Source organism: Osmerus mordax, chromosome 27 (genome assembly GCF_038355195.1).
Source record: "Osmerus mordax isolate fOsmMor3 chromosome 27, fOsmMor3.pri, whole genome shotgun sequence".
Classification (NCBI taxonomy): Eukaryota; Metazoa; Chordata; class Actinopteri; order Osmeriformes; family Osmeridae; genus Osmerus; species Osmerus mordax.
Genome location: NC_090076.1, coordinates 7,442,527 through 7,461,447, shown reverse-complemented (window position 1 = coordinate 7,461,447; position 18,921 = coordinate 7,442,527). Strand labels below are relative to the sequence as shown.

At 52.2% G+C, this 18,921-nt stretch overlaps 1 protein-coding gene across 1 annotated transcript in view; it reads right to left on the bottom strand.

The window, feature by feature from the left end:
• Positions 1-2,663: 2,663 nt before the first annotated feature.
• The window catches only part of nek7 (NIMA-related kinase 7), a gene marked incomplete in the record, with an annotated part of 32,965 nt that continues 16,707 nt past the window's right edge, over positions 2,664-18,921 (bottom strand). The window contains 5 exon segments of the mRNA XM_067230802.1: positions 2,664-5,089; positions 7,893-8,006; positions 12,339-12,433; positions 17,585-17,692; positions 18,091-18,199. Of these exon segments, the coding sequence (XP_067086903.1) occupies positions 4,979-5,089; positions 7,893-8,006; positions 12,339-12,433; positions 17,585-17,692; positions 18,091-18,199 (537 nt within the window).

The window sequence follows — 18,921 nt, the reverse complement described above, 5'->3', positions numbered from 1 at the left end:
CTCTTTAGGGCCTGTTTAAGTCGAGCCGACAGATGTGGTTATTTGGGGACAGCTCATTGGCCAGTTTACTACCAGAGTGCTTATTTTATTGGACCCGGGCACATGTGCTAGTGACAGTGAAGGAAATCCTTTGGGAAGTCTGGCATGCGTTTTAAACACAGAAGGCTTTAGGAACGCATTAAACCCCAGCTTACTGACCAAGGTCATATAACGATGATGACGAGGATGAAGAGACTACGGGAGGAGGTACACACGAGCAGGGCCATGCACACCACCGCACCCCCCGCCGCACGGCGTCGCATTAAAAACACCACGTGCATCGCAGTGCTTGATCCGAGACGCACGCTGTTGTGTTTTTCTTTCTACGGTTTGAATCTGGGGATTTACAACCTAGTTGGAGCGATCAACAGGAAGTGAGGGAAATATACCCAGGAAGTAGAACCAGCTGTGTTGGGGGTGGGGGGTGGGGGGGGGGGGGGGAGAGGAGAGGGGGGTGGATGTGGAGGATTGGACCCCCCCCATCCTCCCTCCCCCTCCCACCTGTAAACCCACCCTCTGGATCAAGTTTCTTTTGAACAGTTTTAACACAGCATTTGTTTCCAATAGTTACAGTTTGTGAAAACTCTAGTTCCGGAAGGCGGGGATGATGCTTCTGAGTTCTGCTTGCTGGCCAGCGTTCCATAAAGCCAGCCTGGGCTCCTGCGTGCCTCCTCAAACCCCTCGCCGTTTTAGACGGCCACTTGGAGTTTTATTTTGGTTCAGCTCGCTGCGGGCTGCTTGTATTTTACTGTGCCCCCTCAGTGCTGGCCTGATGGTATTAGATTAGTGTGTGAGTGTGTGTGTGTGAGTGAATGTATGAAGGTGCGTAAAAGTTTTTGTGCAAGTGAGCGTGTGTGAGTGTGTGTGTGTATAGCAACAACAGATGCTGCCCGTGGGGAACAATCAACTTAAGGATTGGCAAGTATGTGTCTGGATCTCTAAATCGTCAAGGACAACAGATCCAGGGGATTGTCCGGGAAGAAGACTGAGAATTTACACAAGCTAGAGTTACGCCGGCTCATCACAACAAAGGTTCAATCGACACATCAAGATACACAGTTTTACAATAACAGCTTTCAAAGGGTAAACAACTATATTTCTATATTCCAGTGTCCCAGATGATTCAAATCTCCTAGCAAACTAATATGTTTGAAGTTTTGGTTGCCATTGCCAAGCATGCGCCACAAGCTATTTCAATGGTGCAAAAAAACACTATTGATATTTTAGACTTCTAAAACAAAACAAGCAAAAAAAAAATCCCAATTCCGAGTCCCTCAGAGCGGCCCACTGCCTACCCCACTTCACCCACCGGGGATGAAGAGAAGGAATACTGTTCCCCCTCTCCCTCTCTCTCTTTCTCTCTCTCTTTCTCCAAGGGATGCTGTGTGTAATGACTTGCAATTGTAATGTAGATGATACAGTAATCATGCAGATAATCAAACTAAGAACAGTAATTACTACACTTCCAGGAATGATTAGACCTCTCACTCTCTCGTCAGGCTCTGGCAGAGCAGAGAAGCAGGAGATCGATGCGAGAAGCTTCCGGCAGCTTGGTGGGATTCCACAGTGGGAAACTTTGTAAACTTCCCAGTCGGTTGTTCTGCCACGCAGAAAAGCGCTGACCCCAAAGCGTTTTAAAAGATGTAGAGTTGCTAAGGTGACGAGATAAATTTAACTGCTCTTTACATGAAGGAGGATTTGCTTGATATGTAAATGTTTGGTGTTCTAGGTGGTTTTTGATCGTGGACCACAGGTCATCTATGGTGCATTGTTTTGTTTCCTTATGTCAAGAACACCGTTATTAATAGAGGAAGACGCAATGGTTACATATCACCACTAGAGGGACGGGTGACGAAGGACCACAAATGCAACCAGTCAACATTACAGTCTTAAAGATTTTCATGCAGGCTAACTTTCCATTTCTTATTTTGTATGCAGAATCAATCTTCACAGAAAGGTCCATTGTGTCCGGGTAAAGATAAATATCCATCGTGTTTGGGTTCGCAAATTGCCACCGATTCAAGTATCAATTCCAGATATTTACTTTTGTTTGTTTTCACTGTGTTAAAGCTCCATGGGAGCAATTTGAACAGTGATGAAATTGAACTGTGTTCCCAGAGGAGATCATTACATGGAGCCAGCCAGTGTCTCCCTGCTCCTCTCTGCCCACAAGGGAGTGTGTGTGTGTGTGTGTGTGGGGGGGGGGTGAGTGCTAGTGTGTTAGAGAGTGTGTGTGTGTGTGGGGGGGGTGAGTGCTAGTGTGTTAGAGAGTGTGTGTGTGTGTGTGTGTGAGGGGTGGGGAGGTCCGTGGGGAGGGGCTGATACTGAGCAGAGACTCATGGGGCCAGGTTACGAAACAGAAACAGTCTAATGACCCCACACAAACACACATCACTGCCTCATGTTTGACTCCAAATGTGTTTACATTTAATGACATACTGTGAGTATATCTTTCTCCACCTAAGTGAGGCGGCTGTATGCATTGTAAGCACACAGGACTTAGGGTTATGTGTGACTAGATACTCGTCTAAATTGTCGTCTAAATCCATATCATGAATGGAAAACCAGAGAGGTGTAAGATGACACTAGACCAGCTAACGTGGAGCAGAAGAAGAAGCCAAAGACAGTTTCTGTACGTGTTTATTAGGTAGGTAGCATACAAAGCCATGAAGTAAACAGCCTTACACAAAATGTTCCATAAAACAAGACAAAAAAAAACTAACAAACTAAAAAACACACAACCATAAATAAAAGCAGACTCTTTTTGTTTTTACTCTCCCAACCACTAAGCCTTAGAGGTTTGGAGCGTAGAGTCTAAGGGGTCGATACCACCTTCAGAGGGCTGGTCCAGTCGCCATGGTGAGGGTCAGGGGTCAGGGCTGATCTCTAGGAGGTCGCAGGGCTGTCCCAGCAGACGGACGGCTCGCGAGAAACACATCAGACCCCACCAATCACAACCCGGACACATCAGAATGGATCAGTAAACTAGCAGTGTGTGTATATGTGTGTGTGTATGCATCTATGTGATGGCGTATGTATCCATGTGTTAGTGTTTGTGAGCGTGTATCTGAGTGTGTTGTGTTGATGTCACGATCATCACATTCCCCTAACGAGAAACAAATATCTGATGAGTCTCCTCTTCTCCCTGTGACACATGAAGGGCAACTGAACGAGTAAACAATATTAGTTTGCAGCGACAACAAACAAAACAAAGCCGAACATCATCTTCTTTAAGGCTGATAGATCGAAAGTAAGGCAGGACAGGAAAGCGTTCCTAAGGCTGGGGGGGGTGGGTTTATGCATGGGGGGGGGATATAACACACAACATAAAACAAATCTATTTGCAATGTTATTCAGATCTAAATATCTAATCTATCTCATATAATAAAAAATAAACACCATTTTGCATCTGGTAGGATTTTAGCAACATTTGCTATGAGGTGACGATGGTGCTTTGTCACTCTGATTAAGTGTTATTGTAAATTCATGTCATGAGCAAAGCTCTTTTACAGCTGCTGTAAAGCCAGCATTAACAAGGCACAAGAGTTGTAAGAATCCACAGACTTAGCTGGGACAGACATTAATGTCAATAAAAAAGTGAAATTGGACATACCAGAATATCTGGGGACCACAAAAAACAACAAAGATGTGCAAATAAAAAAAATATTCCCTAAAGGCCGTCAAGTAATTTTTTGATCCATTTCTAAATTAATTCCCAGAACAACCGATGACACTAAATGCACAAATGAGTAAACTGACTCCACACCAAAGCCAGTAGGCAGTCGTTAAACATGACAAGCATACCGCAGTGTCACCTTGGGCTAACGTACCTTCTGCTGGGCTAAACTACCTCGACCTAAAACACTAACCTCAAACTTAGGTTATCCCCACCTTGATCTGTAAACCAACCCACTGTCACCAACCCACTGTAAAACCGAGACAGGAACATCTTCCTGTGTTTAAAACGCGAGATACAGACCAACTCCAGAACACAGCGAACCTACATCCAACTATGTTGGACGTCCAGCTAGCAGGGAGCCAGGCTGTGTCCACTGACGGCTAGGAAGGAGTCTTAGATATACTGTATGGCTGTAGGACACACACAGATACACATATCAACCATACCAACCACTCTGGGCTCTCTGCGTCTTTGGTAGTTTGTCGAACGGACAAGGCTTAAAAAAATAATTATTATAATTCCTACATGTTTTTATTCTTTCAATTCAGGGACGGCGCTGTCACAAAGATCTAAACACTCATACGCTGAAGCCATCGCACACCCTGTACCTTCCCTTGACCACGCCCCGGACCAGTCTCACAGACGACTACTGCTTCACACGTGGCATTCAACATGATCCTTCTTCTTCTTCTTTTTTGGGGGGGGGATACATTCAGTACCGGGGTTAAAGTGCAGCGCAGCAAACGTTTTAACGGTTAAAACATCATTTTGGACGATCGCGTTACTATGCTCGAGCACGACATATCTCTACACTAACATTCTGACGCATCTGTGTTTAAATACTGTGGGAACAGTTTCCTTTGCTAATGTCTGCATTTGCGTGTGTGATTTCAGAGCACACAGCTACGAGAGGCACTGAAGGGGTAAGTGTGCATGTCTATAGTGTATCTAAGGTCACTGTGCCGGCCTGCAGTTAGGTTGAGATGAACAACACGACAAACATCGCACAACTAGAAGGTCTTAAACAAAGAAAAAAAAAGAAGAAAAAAAAGGGAGGTTCCTAGGAGAAATACATCCAATCATCTGATTGCTCTTCATTTACCCAGCGTGCATTGGGAGGGGGGGTGGGGGGGGGGGCGTGGCCATCTCTGGGAGCTCCATCAGCTCTGTCTGACAGAACGACAGACTCTACAGGAGACGTGTGGAGGTGTTGGGGAAGTGAGGGAGGAGGAGGAGGAGGAGGAGGAAGAGGAGGGAGGTTTAGCTCCCCAGGGTCTGGTTGTACATGTGCTTGGCGATGTCGTACACGTAGGTGATGTCCGGCCTCTTCTCTGGGTCTGGGTTGATGCACATGTCCACCAACTTCCTCAGCTGGAGAACACAGAGATCGTGGGACATGTGAGAATGGTTACTGCTGGAGGGGGGGGGGGAGCATGTTGGGGGGGCAGGGGGAGTGTGTTGGGGGGCAGGGGAGCGTGTTGGGGGGGCAGGGGGAGCGTGTTGGGGGGGGCAGGGGGAGTGTGTTGGGGGGGCAGGGGGAGTGTGTTGGGGGGGGCAGGGGGAGTGTGTTGGGGGGGCAGGGGGAGTGTGTTGGGGGGGGCAGGGGGAGTGTGTTGGGGGGGCAGGGGAGTGTGTTGGGGGGGCAGGGGGAGTGTGTTGGGGGGGCAGGGGGAGTGTGTTGGGGGGGCAGGGGGAGTGTGTTGGGGGGGCAGGGGAGTGTGTTGGGGGGGCAGGGGGAGTGTGTTGGGGGGGCAGGGGGAGCGTGTTGGGGGGGCAGGGGGAGCGTGTTGGGGGGGCAGGGGGAGCGTGTTGGGGGGGCAGGGGGAGTGTGTTGGGGGGGCAGGGGGAGCGTGTTGGGGGGGCAGGGGAGTGTGTTGGGGGGGCAGGGGGAGTGTGTTGGGGGGGCAGGGGGAGTGTGTTGGGGGGGGCAGGGGGAGTGTGTTGGGGGGGCAGGGGAGTGTGTTGGGGGGGCAGGGGGAGTGTGTTGGGGGGGCAGGGGGAGTGTGTTGGGGGGGCAGGGGGAGCGTGTTGGGGGGGCAGGGGGAGTGTGTTGGGGGGGCAGGGGGAGTGTGTTGGGGGGGCAGGGGAGTGTGTTGGGGGGGCAGGGGAGTGTGTTGGGGGGGCAGGGGGAGTGTGTTGGGGGGGGCAGGGGGAGTGTGTTGGGGGGGCAGGGGGAGTGTGTTGGGGGGGGCAGGGGGAGTGTGTTGGGGGGGGCAGGGGAGGTGTGTTGGGGGGGCAGAGTGAGCGGTTCGGGGTTAGTGTGTTTGGTAGGGGGGGAGCCTTCCTCAATCCTGACATCCAAGACATGAACAGCGGGGACAGTCCTGTGCTTCACACTAAAGCCCAGGCAGACAGGCAGCGTCTGGGGCATTGTTGTGGTAAAGACAACCTGGACCAACACACTTCCACAACCTGAGTAACAGGCAACATGTAGCATACTTAAACAAAGCAGTCATGCTGGGTAATAGTAGGCTATGCCTACTGTCTTATGGCCTTGTGAATAGACTTTTCACACACACACAGTCACACGCACATAGACATGCACACAGACGAACACCAGCACACACTTTTAAAATGACACACACACACACGCACACAAACGCAGAGATTCCTCTCGGAGGCAGCGTTTCTACTTGAAGCCGAGCAGAGCGCCTGATTGGAGCAGATAGACAGACAGGTTCGGAGGCGGAACAGCGACCGCCATCATTAAAAAAAAAAAAGACAGAAGAAGAACAAAAAAAAAGAAAGATGGAAGGGAAAGATTTTCAGAGCGGGGGTCGCTATGGTAACCGCCTGCCGACTTCCTGGCTGCTGTTGCGTGGCGCTGGGCTCGGCGAGCGTCTGTGTGTGAGTGTGTGTGAAAGCGAGAAATAAAGGGAGATGCAAATGCAACCAGTCTGAGAATTAGTCCTGCAGAATGGAGAGAGAGAGAGAGAGAGAGAGAGAGAGAGAGAGAGAGAGAGAGAGAGAGAGAGAGGGGAGGAGGAGGCAGGGGGTAGAGATGCAGATATGTAAAATATTCATGTGGGGGTAGAGATGGGAGGAGGGGGGGGTAGAGTGGGGGAGGTGGAGGGGGGAGACGGGAGGAGGGGGGGGTAGAGTGGGGGAGGTGGAGGGGGGAGATGGGAGGAGGGGGAGATGGGAGGAGGGGGGTAGAGTGGGGGAGGTGGAGGGGGGAGACGGGAGGAGGGGGAGATGGGAGGAGGGGGGGGTAGAGTGGGGGAGGTGGAGGTGGGAGATGGGAGGAGGGGGGGTAGAGTGGGGGAGGTGGGAGATGGGAGGAGGGGGGGTAGAGTGGGGGAGTTGGGAGATGGGAGGAGGGGGGGTAGAGTGGGGGAGGTGGAGGTGCGAGATGGGAGGAGGGGGGGGTAGGTAAATGACACAACAAAGATGAGCAGATGACAGTTTGCAGCAGATCCTTCAGGAGGATTGTTTACATCCAGACAGACGCTGGCGGCGCACCCCAACTCCATCCCTCCATCGCTCCCTCTCTCTTTCTTTCTCTCACCTGGATGGGGGTGATACTGGGGGCGATAGAGAACACACACACACACAAGCACACACACACAAAAGCACAGGCCACCAACACATATACAAGCGCGCACACACAAGCAGGCAGGCACGCATGCACACACGCACGCGCACACAGGGTGCCAGGGGCCTGCGGCAATTAGCCTCGTAAAGCGGCCCGGGATTACTGATGGAGAGAGCAGGTGTGTGGCTGATGTCCAGGAGCTCCGTGTTTGGGCTAGAGGCCGTGAGAGAGACTCCAGCAGCTGAGCAGCCAGTGGACCCGTGGCCCCCTGAGGAGCACGCTGGAGCACGCTGGGCGTCGGGACATCCACCCGGCGGCCCGCCCTCTCAGGCAGCCACGACTCACCGACACGCCAGCAGGGGCCGAGTTAAACAACGTGTCCCTTGCAGTTACGTTTGAAAAACCGCGGCGTTTTTTTTTTTTTAAAGGGTCACTTCCTGTCGTTTCTCTTTGAACGTGTGTCCCTTCCTGTCGTTTCTCTTCCTGTAGGTACTAAACATTTGTAACTTCTTGTAGCGTACTTATACTTTGGGGTGTTTGTGTGTGTCGGGGGGGGGAGTGTGGGGGGGCAGGGTGAGTGTTGGGGGGGGGGGGGGAGTGTCGGTGGGAGGAGGGTGAGTGTGGGCAGGGCAGACCTACCTCCTCAGAGTAGTGATCAGAGGGTAGAGGGGGGTAGTCACACTGTTCGATCTTTTTACACAAGGAGTACAGGTTCATCTTGTCCCCGTAGAACGGACTCTGTAGGGCTGCCATCTGAGAGAGAGAGAGACAGAGAGACATGTTACTTTGTGTGTGTGTGTGTGTGTGGCTGTGGAGGATAAGTGGTGGTTTGCAATCCCACTCAACCAAAACATAGAAGCTGTGAAAGTTTCTTCTTTACGCTATGCTTGTTTGTTTTCCTCCAGTTGACCATCGCTGCTGCCTCTATTATAACGTAGTGATGAGACGGAGAGGGACGGCGATAAAGAGAGGTAGAGAGAGAAAGAGAGGGAGGAGTAGGGAGGGAGAATGTCTCAGTTTGCTGGAGCAGTGAGCAACGAGATTTTCTCTGGGAAAGAAATGCAGGCAGCCTGAGACAGTATGTGTGTGTGTGTGTGTTTGGGGGGGGGGGGGGGGCTGCAGTGTGGAGTTAGGGGAGGTGGAGATGGGGGGGGGGGTTCTCTTCTTGGTGTGGAACAGATACCACAGACAGTCATGGTGACTGGGGGTTACCAGCTTACCTCCAGATGTTCTCTCTATCTCTCTCTTCATCTCCCTCCCTCCCTTCCTCCCTCGCTCGCTCTCCCTTGTGCCATGTTGGTCATTAACAAGCGTTTAATCAAGCAGCTGGAGGTTGCTTAGCAACGATCATCACGCTCTGTATCCAGAGGTGGGCGTCCCAGGCAGCTGCTCCAGCCTCTCTCGCACACGGCTCCAAACAACATGGTCGCCTGTGTGGTCGCCACGGCTCCAAACAACATGGTCGCCTGTGTGGTCGCCACGGCTCCAGACAACATGGTCGCCTGTGTGGTCGCCACGGCTCCAGACAACATGGTCGCCTGTGTGGTCGCCACGGCTCCAGACAACATGGTCGCCTGTGTGGTCGCCACGGCTCCAGACAACATGGTCGCCTGTGTGGTCGCCACGGCTCCAGACAACATGGTCGCCTGTGTGGAACCAGGACCCCCCCCCCCCCCCGCCCCCCTCCTCCTACTGCACCTTCCGAAACAAGCTCATCCCAAACTGTATCCTGTTGCACACGGGAAAATCACATTGTGAACTTTTATGCCGGTGCACCAGTGTGAATCGGTTTATCCTACCATCCCTTGTGTCGTATGTCTCTGTGTGTGTGTATGTTACTGTGTGTGTGTGTGTGTGTGTGGTCCTAGACTGGAGGGCGAGGATAGACACACAGATATTCCTACTCGTCACGACACAGAGCCGCCCTGTCACACCGACCAATGAGGAGTGAGGATGATGGCGGGGGTCTCTCAGTGGGACGCCGCTCCCAGACCACCATTAGTTACCGCGACGACGACACTGCGCGCGCGCGCGTGTGTAATGATGTTCCACTGTCAGTGATAGTATGTGTCTAAGCTCTGAGTTAATGCTGCTGTGTTTGAAGGGACCTGGACTTAAATACACATGTAGCCTACAAATAAGGAAGAGGAGGACGGGGGGGGAGGAAGATGACAAAGATAAACCTCCAGTATCCCAGAATCCCCCACACCAGTGACACACACGGGAGGACGGCACGGCCATATGTCTGAATGGAACTGTACTCTAAGTACAGTGTGTGTGTGTGTGTGTGTGTGTGTGGGGGGGGGGGGGGGGGGGGGGAGTAGGTTGGGGGTTCCAGCATGTATTCTCTAGAGTAATGTCTGCGTGTGGTGGTGTGTGTGTGTGTGCGGTGTGGGGAGGTGAGGGGGGGGGGGGGGGGGGGGGTAGAGACAGCAGCTGTACCCAGAAAAGGGTTCAACAAGGACTGTTGTATTTTCATGCATCTTCTGCTTCTGACAGATGAAAAATGTCAACTGTCCTGTTTGTATTTGGGAGTTTTTGCACTATTCATCTGGTTCATTAGTGCCTGCTGCTCCTAGTCCTGACAGCTGCCCACTGCCCCTGCGCACACACACACACACACACACTATCTGCCTCATTCAAGCTGTACAGCGTCGCAACGGGCAAGATGATTGACTGGCTACCTGACCTCCAGGGCCCTGGTGTGTGTGTGTGTGTGTGCTCATTGGTATTCCAGGGGCATCATCTGAACACGCATGGCTGCTGTCTGTCTGAGGGGGCCTGGATCGCTGGTAGCATGTACACGCACACGCACACACACACACACACAGCTCAGAGCCTATACCTTCTGTCTGTATTCACTCTGGGCTCCAGCAGCCTGGCTGTGTGGAGGAACTCCCCCCCCCCCCACCGTCTCCCCCTCTCTCTCCCCCCCGCATCGCTCCACCCTCTCTCCCTCTCGCTCTCCTCCCCATCACTCCTCTCCCCCCCTCCCCCCGTCCGCAGGAAGGTGGTGGTGATGCAGGAAAGGAGCAGGGGAACACAGCTTCCTCTATCACCGACGATCAATATTGATCTCTGCTTCTCCGGTTGCCCCCTATGAATGTCAATAGTGGTCAATGGCTGTTCCTCCTCTCTCTTCATCCCTTTTTCCGTCGTACGCACACACACACACACACACGCGAAAGACAAGCACCACTGCCTAATCCACTGGCTGCTCCTTGATTGGATGCTTTAATGAAACGCTCATACATGAATCAACCAATGAGAGCTCAGGGGTCAGGCCTCTGTCCCTCAGTCCCTATAACCTCCACTGTCGTTTTCCTCTTAGGCCTCTGTGTATGTGTGTGTGTGTGTGTGTGTGTGTGGGTGTGTGTAAGTGGGGGTGTGTGTCCGAATGTTTACATCTGTGTATGTGTTTGAATGTGTGTGTGTGTGTGTGTAAGAGTGTGTGTCGATAATGCTAATATGAGGTGGACCTGACCGAGGGCGGGCGGTGGGGGCGGCGGGGGAATCGATCGGGCGTGTGATCGAGAGCGTGCGGCCTGCGTTGCCGTGCCCTGGCGTCGCCGCGGGAAGCGACCCCGGCAACCAGGGGCCTCGCGCCGCCCGGCCGGCGAGGAAGTCAGGGTCAGGTGACGTAACGAGGGCGGACGGAGAGAGACCACCATCAAACGGAATGGGAGAGCAACGCGTGGAGAGACAATGCACAGGTATTGATGGGATCCCCCCCCCCCCCCCCCCAGGCACGTCGCTGAAATATTCATGCTCCTTGAAACCAGGCCTTTGCAAACACTTGTAACCGACCCCCCCCCACCCCCACCCCACACACACACACACACATCATAGATGAGTAGAATGGGATCAATGTGAGCCAACAGGAGCAGGGGGGTACAAGTGAAGGTGAATGCCTGATGCGGGGTTCAATGAGGAGCCACGCACACACACACGCACACACACACACACACACACCCTACCACACAGTCCCACAATAACGCGTGGAGGATGTGGAGCTAATTCAAAGAGAAAGAGGAACGCAGTGATGTGTGGTTCTTCGTTCTTCAACCCCCACCCCTCTATCCACCCCCAGGTTTGGTCTTCGCTTGGCGGTCATCTTCTACAAAGCTTTAAGAGATCACTGCCCCCCCCCACCCCCCACCCCCCCACCCCCGCCCCCCAGTATCTGTGCCGTAGTTCTCCGACCCTCAGCTCCAAACCGCTGCCAGCCGACCAACACTCACCGCCACACCAATGCATTGTGGGGGACTAATTAGCGCCACAAGCTGCAGTCGCCCAGCAACCGTGACCTGGACGCCCCGCTATTTCTCTCCTTTCTCTTTTCACGCTCCCACCCTCCCTACCTCTTTCTCTCTCTCCCTATCCCCCTCCCTCCCTGTCTCGCATCCTCCCTCCCACCCTCTCCCCGTGCCTCGGGCGTTTTGGGAGGTTTAGACACTAGTGTGTTGATCCCCCAAAACGCAGCACCTCTCTGGGGTGACTATGAGAGTGGGTGCCTGGCTAACAATGTGTCTATCCTGGGGTCTCTAATAATGTGTGTGTGTGTGTGTGTTGGTGTCTGTCTGTCTGGATGAATGCGAGTTGGTTTGTGATCGCGAGTGTGTGTCAATGTGTGTGACAGAGTGTGTATGCGACAGCGACCATGAGTGGTGACTGTGACTGTGTGTGTGTGTGTTGGCCTGGCTCCAGTGTGGTCTAGCAGGGTGGATGTGTTCTGCTGGAGCCTAATCAGTCTAGTCAGTCTCCCTGCTCTACATGGCTCTCCGGGTTATCTGAAACACATGGAAACGTCACTCTCATTTTCCCTGCAAACTTCAAACACACAACAGGTGCCCCCCCTGACCGTTTACCTCATAAAAACACAGAGCCCTGTCGTCATCCCATCTACGCTGGGGCACTGGGGGTGGGGGGGGTTGAAACTCAAGTGTGATGAAGAAATGATGTGTGTTTGCAAAGTATGTATTCACTCATGCGAGATGTAGTGTGTGTGTGCGCGTGTCCTTGTGATGTGTGTGTGTGTGTGTGTATGTGATGAGAGACTACAGTGTTTATTCTTCCATACGTTACCTCGTACAGCAGGCATCCTAGCGACCAGATGTCAGATTTGAAGTTGTATCCATTTTCGTGTATCCTCTCTGGGGACATGTAGTAGGGTGTGCCCACTGGAACACAGAGCAGGGAGAGAGAGAGAGAGAGAGAGAGAGAGAGAGAGAGAGAGAAAGAGAGAGAGAGAGAGAGAGAGAGAGAGAGAGAGAGAGAGAGAGAGAGAGAGGGAAGGAAGGAGAGAGAGAGAGGGAGAGAGAGAGACAGAGACAGAGAGAGAGAGAGAGAGAGGGAACAGAGACACACAGAGAGAGAGAGAGAGAGAGAGAGAGGGAACAGAGACACACAGAGAGAGAGAGAGAGAGAGAGAGGGGGTGGGGGGGGGGCAGAGAGACAGAGGGAGAGAGAGAGAGACACAGACATTAGTCAATTGTGTTCCTATACCAGGAGTAAAAGTGAGTGTGTGAGACAGCGAGGGAGGAGAGGAGCGGTCCATTCAGGGTTTGTGAAGCTCAAAGCTCCAAACAGCTGGGTTCTACTGAGTGGGAGAGACCAGCTCTCAAGTGGAGAGAGCCGAGAAGAGGATGATAGACACACAGGCGCACACACACACACGCACGCACACACACACACAAATACACACATCAAAGCGAGGCAATTGGTGCTTTAACAAGTTGACATTTATCCCGGAATACAATGCACACCTAATTACAGATGATATAACTGTAAGAGGGAAGCTAGGATCATTTAGGTATATTGCTACGGATATGAAAGTGAACATGTTATACTTCTGTGTGGGTTTAAATTGAACATTTTTGAACATTTCTTTATTTTAAATGTGAGGGGCTTGAATAATGAAGTATGACCTATAATTCCAAAAATAAGGAGATTTCCAGCTGAGAAACAAATGATGAAAGAAAGAAAGCAAGAGAAAGATAGAGAGAAAACAACCGAAATGGAGAGAAAAGGGGGGGAGAAAAGGACAGAATGAGAGAGAGAACGACCAAGAGAGAGAGAGAGAGAGAGAGCAAAGGAGGGAGAGAGCGGGGGAGAGCTCTCTGGTTTTAATTGGTCATCACATCGGTAGTTTGTGCAATTGCTAAGGTCTCCTGGTGCTGTTTAAACAGCGTCCCCTAACATCCATTATTAGATGATTAAAAAGAGCCCTTCTCTCGTATGCTAATCTCTCTCTCTCTCTCTCTCTCTCATGGCGGCATGAAAGAGCAGGACTGCATGGCTCCCGCCATCAGCATAGTCAATTAAGGGCACATTACTTATTCATGCAAATAAATTGAAAGTCATGTTGGGATTGATTTCCATTATTACGAATCGTTATGACAACAGTGCATTCTCGGGGAGAAGAGGAGGGTGATATTGTCATGGCGATGTATGGGAGGAATGTGTGGCGCCATCCTGTATATTCTCTATGGCATCCTAATTAACAACAAGGAATGAAGAAGTGGGAGGAGGAGGGGGAGGAGAAGCTGGAGAAAAAACTGCAGGTGAGAAAGGGAGGAAGAGAAAGAGGGAGAGGGGGAGAGAGAGAGAGACAGAGAGAGAGATAGAGAGAGAGATAGATAGAGAGAAGAATGAAAGAGACCTTTCCCTCGCCCTCCACCCTGTCTCCTCTCCCTGTCTGGCTCGCTACCCTTCCCCACTTCCTCCCTTCATCTCTCCTCTCTCATCCCTGGCCTCCCAGCATCTCCAGCCCATAGCAACGCTCTGTTCTGAATCCCCCTTTTTCTTCCCCCGGTCTCTTCCACCCTCTCTCTCTCTCTCTCTCCCTCCCTCCCTCCCTCCCTCCCTCCACCCCCCCATCCCTCCTCCCCTCTAAAACAGGCTGCTTAACATCATTAACACCACTCTAATTTCAGGTGTTAATTGCAAAAATATATCCTGCCAATGGAACATAGTAGTTGCTGATTTAATCAGGATGTACGTTGATATTCTGCTCACTGATTCCTCTTTTGTTCTTGTCTCTTAACCCCCCCTCACCCTTCCACTACCCCCCACCCCACCCCCCCTACACGCACACAACCCGCTGCACCTAGCCTCACCCCCCACACCCCTCCTCACCCTCCCTCCCCTTCCTTTAAAGGGGAAGAAGCCGCTGGCTGTGAACGCAGAGAGCGGAGGCTGCTCTGTGGTGTGTGTGTGTGTGTCAGGACTATGCGTGTGCATACTGTGTGTGTGTGTGTGCGTACGGTTCTGTGTGTGTCTGTGTGTATGTGCGTACTGCGTGTGTGTGTGTGTACACAGTGTGTGTGTGTACGGTTCTGTGTGTGTCTGTGTGTAGAGTGTGTGTGTCTGTGTGTGCGTACTGTGCGTGTGTGTGCGTGTCTGCAGGCTGCTGAGTCTGAGTTGAAAGGGTGGGAGCTGACAGGCGCTGTGCCTGGACCTCCATCCAGCCTGCACCTCCCTGTTCTACTGGGGTGGTTTGGCTCATTACCGCCCCAAACTGTCAGACTCTCTCTCACACACACACACACACACAGACAGTGCACGCACACACACACACAGAACCGCTCCCATGCAGAGAAAGAGAGCACGACAGAAAAAAAGGGGAGATGGAAAGAGAGCAGAAGGGAGGGGTGGAAGGGAACGGGGGGATGAGAAGGGGAGAGGAAGCGAGGATGGACAGTGGCGAGTTGGAGGGAGGGAGAGAGAGAGAGAGAGAGAGAGAGAGAGAGAGAGAGAGAGAGAGGGAGGGGGGGGGGAGCGAAGAGATGGGGAGCAGAGAGAGGGGGAGCAAAGAGGGGGATGGTGGAAAACCGAGGCAGAAATATGTGAGAGAGACAGATGGGTAGACAGTGAGGTAGACAGACAGAGAGAGAGAGAGAGAGAGAGAGAGAGAGAGAGAGAGAGAGAGAGAGAGAGAGAGAGAGAGAGAGAGAGAGGAAAGGCAGAAGAAACACTAAAGGGGGAGACAGCAGGGGGGCGGAGGAGCAGAAAGCGAGAGGGATGCAGGAAGAGAGAGGGATGCAAGAAGAGAGAGGAATGGAGGAAGAGAGAGGGATGGATGAAGAGAGAGGGATGCAGGATGAGAGAGGGATGGAGGAAGAGAGAGGGATGCAGGAAGAGAGAGGGATGAGGAAGAGAGAGGGATGCAGGAAGAGAGAGGGATGCAGGAAGAGAGAGGTGAGGTGAGTTCTAGTATAAATCGGAGGCAGTGCATTGTGGGAGCCCGTTCTGTGTGTGTTCATGGGGGATCTTTCATAGAGGACCCTGGCAGCTTTACCCAGCAGAGTCCCCCACACACACACACTCCCTCTGATCCCTGCACATAAATCATCTGGAACACACACACACACTCTCTTCACAGAGCTGGGAAGAGCCCTATATCAGATCTTGAACCACTGTGGTTGGTTAAAGTAGTGAGGTTGTGGTCTCTCCCTCTCCTGTCCAGTCACAGAGAGATCAGTGATTCCTGTCTGGGAGACCAGCAGGCTATCTCAGTCTGGCGTCTGGTGCATGCTCTCTGCTGACCTGGAGAGGGCGCTGTAGTCTCAACTTTTAATGAGCAGTCTCACTCTCCTCCCCCGTCTCACCCTCCTCTCCCGTCTCACCCTCCTCCTCCCGTCTCACCCTCCTCCCCCGTCTCACCCTCCTCTCCCGTCTCACCCTCCTCCCCCGTCTCACCCTCCTCCCCCGTCTCACCCTCCTCTCCCGTCTCACCCTCCTCCCCCGTCTCACCCTCCTCCCCCGTCTCACCCTCCTCCCCCGTCTCACCCTCCTCCTCCCGTCTCACCCTCCTCCCCCGTCTCACCCTCCTCCTCCCGTCTCACCCTCCTCCCCCGTCTCGCCCTCCTCTCCTGTCTCTCTCTGCCTGCCAAGGCTTATGTTTATCCAAACACTTAGCATTAACATTTAATTAAGTGTGATTTAGAGTTTGGCCTGCAACACACTGTGCAAAACTCTCTGCACACCCAAAGCCCTTTCTCCTTTAAACTTCAGTAAGAACACACAACAGCAGCAATTGTATACACATATCATCTACGGAACCAACATAGGTTCGTAAAAATGGCTTGTAGATTGTTAAATCAATCAAGGGCCATTTGTTGGGTGTGACAAAATCCCACTCTGATGGCAAACGTTCGACTGGGTAAAAAGCGGCATAACTCCTCAGAGGAGACAGCGCACTGTGGAGACATTTACAATGGAGGGGACCATAAACGTGAGCAGGGACAGGCAGTTAAGCAACTGTAAAGACTGGGGAGTGCGTTTTAAACCCCAGGTCGTCCCCGTGCGGGCGGAGCATCCCCCCCCCCCTCCCCGGCTCACTTCCTGCCTGCAGCACAGCAGGAGCGGGCAGAAAGGACTTGACTTCCTGCCGACGGCGGAACATACAGCACGCCCCGCACATTCCTACAGCATGGGCTCATATATCACCTGGACGCCTGGCAGGGCAGGGGCTTGCGTGCCAGTGTCCTGTGACACATCCTATGACACACACACACAGCACCCCGGTGGGCTTTAGGGGCCTCGGCCCCAACGAGGCCCGGGTGTGGACGGGCGGAGCGAGGACTGACGTGTTCCGTCCAGACGTCACCTGTGTCAGGGTCAGGGGTCAGGTAGTGCTGGGCAGCGATGGGCCTGGGGGTGACAGGTCTGGCCCTGCAGTCTGATCACTGACACCTGGTTCTAATGAAACACATCCAACTACCACTGATTACAGGGCACTGGGTAGAGGCACATATGTTGCGTGTGTCGGAGAGTCCATGCTTACATAAGGAGTGCATGGCGGGTTGTGTGAGTGTGTGTGAGTTCCTGCTTACCTAGGACTGTGTGTGTGTGTGTGTGTGAGTGAGACGGGAGTCCCTAATTACCTAGGGAGTGTGTGTGTGTGTGTGTAGGCGTATGTGTGTAGGTGTGAGTGTGTGCGTGTGAGTGTAGGTGTGAGTGTGTGCATGTAAATGTGTAGGTGTGTGTGTACCTATGGAGTGTGTGTGTGTAGGTGTATGTATGTAGGTGTGAGAGTTTGAGTGTAGGTGTGTACCTATGGAGTGTGTGTGTGTGTGTAAGGGTGTATGTGTGTAGGTGTGTGTATGTGTGTACCTAGGGAGTGTGTGTGTATTGGTGTATGTGTGTAGGTGTGAGTGTGTGCAGGTGTGTGTGTACCTAGGGAGTGTGTGTGTATTGGTGTATGTGTGTAGGTGTGAGTGAGTGCAGGTGTGTGTGTGTGTGTGTGTGTGTACCTAGGGAGTGTGTGTGTATTGGTGTATGTGTGTAGGTGTGAGTGAGTGCAGGTGTGTGTGTGTGTGTGTGTGTACCTAGGGAGTGTGCGGCGGTGGTCTTGGAGCTGAAGAAGCGGCCCAGACCCAGGTCTCCCAGCTTCACCACTCCTGTCGCCGTGATGAACACGTTGGCAGGCTTGATATCTGAGGCAGGACAGACAGGAAGGAGACAGGAGGAAGTAGACACATACAGGAGAGACAGGAAGGAGACAGGAGGAAGTAGACACATACAGGAGAGACAGGAAGGAGACAGGAGGAAGTAGACACATACAGGAGAGACAGGAAGGAGACAGGAGGAAGTAGACACATACAGGAGAGACAGGAGGGAGACAGGACGAAGTAGACACATACAGGAGAGACAGGAAGGAGACAGGACAAAGTAGACACATACAGGAGAGACCAGAGATAGAAGATATAGGAGAGGTATCTCATATATAAGTGAATACATTTGCATACATTAAATTATAGTCATTAGTACAGCACAGTAGATTAGATAATACAGTAGAGTACAGTAGATGAGGAAGTGAGGTGTGACTCATCACCTCGGTGCATGACTCTGCGAGAGTGCATGTGCTCCAGCGCGCTGCACAGCTGGACAAAGTACTTCCACACTGTCCTCTCTGGAATCAGCCTCCTCTGCTTCTTAAAGTGCTGCAACACACACACACAGCACATACAGTACACACACACACACACACAGTACACACACACATAGCACATACAGTACACACACACACACACACACACACACACAGCACATACAGTACACACACACACAAGCAGAAAAAACACGCACAGCACAAACCGAATAAATAAGCAGTTGTTTGACACGACCTTGACATGACAAGTCAATAAGTTACATCACTGTAAAATTCGACCCATTCTCCATCCTAGGATGAACGCTAGCCTCTCTACACACAGGACACTAGACATGCTGATGCAGCCAGGATACACTTTTCATTGCCCTTTGAGGTAGTTGTGGTGGAGTGTGTGTGTGTGCGTGTGAGTGTGAGTGAGTATGTGTGTGTGTGTGTGTGTGTGTGTGTGTGTGTGTGTGTGTGTGTGTGTGTGTGTGTGTGTGTGTGTGTGTGTGTGAGAAAGCCTAGGCCCCTCTCATGTCCCTCAGCATGGCTATAACTCCAACGTTAATGTGATGCAGGCCTCTCTCTCTCTCCATAACCTCTCCTAACCAGGCTCCTTCTACTTTACACCAGACTGCAATGGAAAGCACATGCATTCTCAGGCCCAGGGAAAAGTATTTGTGGTTATTTTCTAAAACGTTCACATCTGGCATATAGCTCTCTTTGTTAAACCTTCACCCCCCCCCCCCACCCCTCCCTCCACCCGTCCTGGAGAAAAATCACCCATTTTCA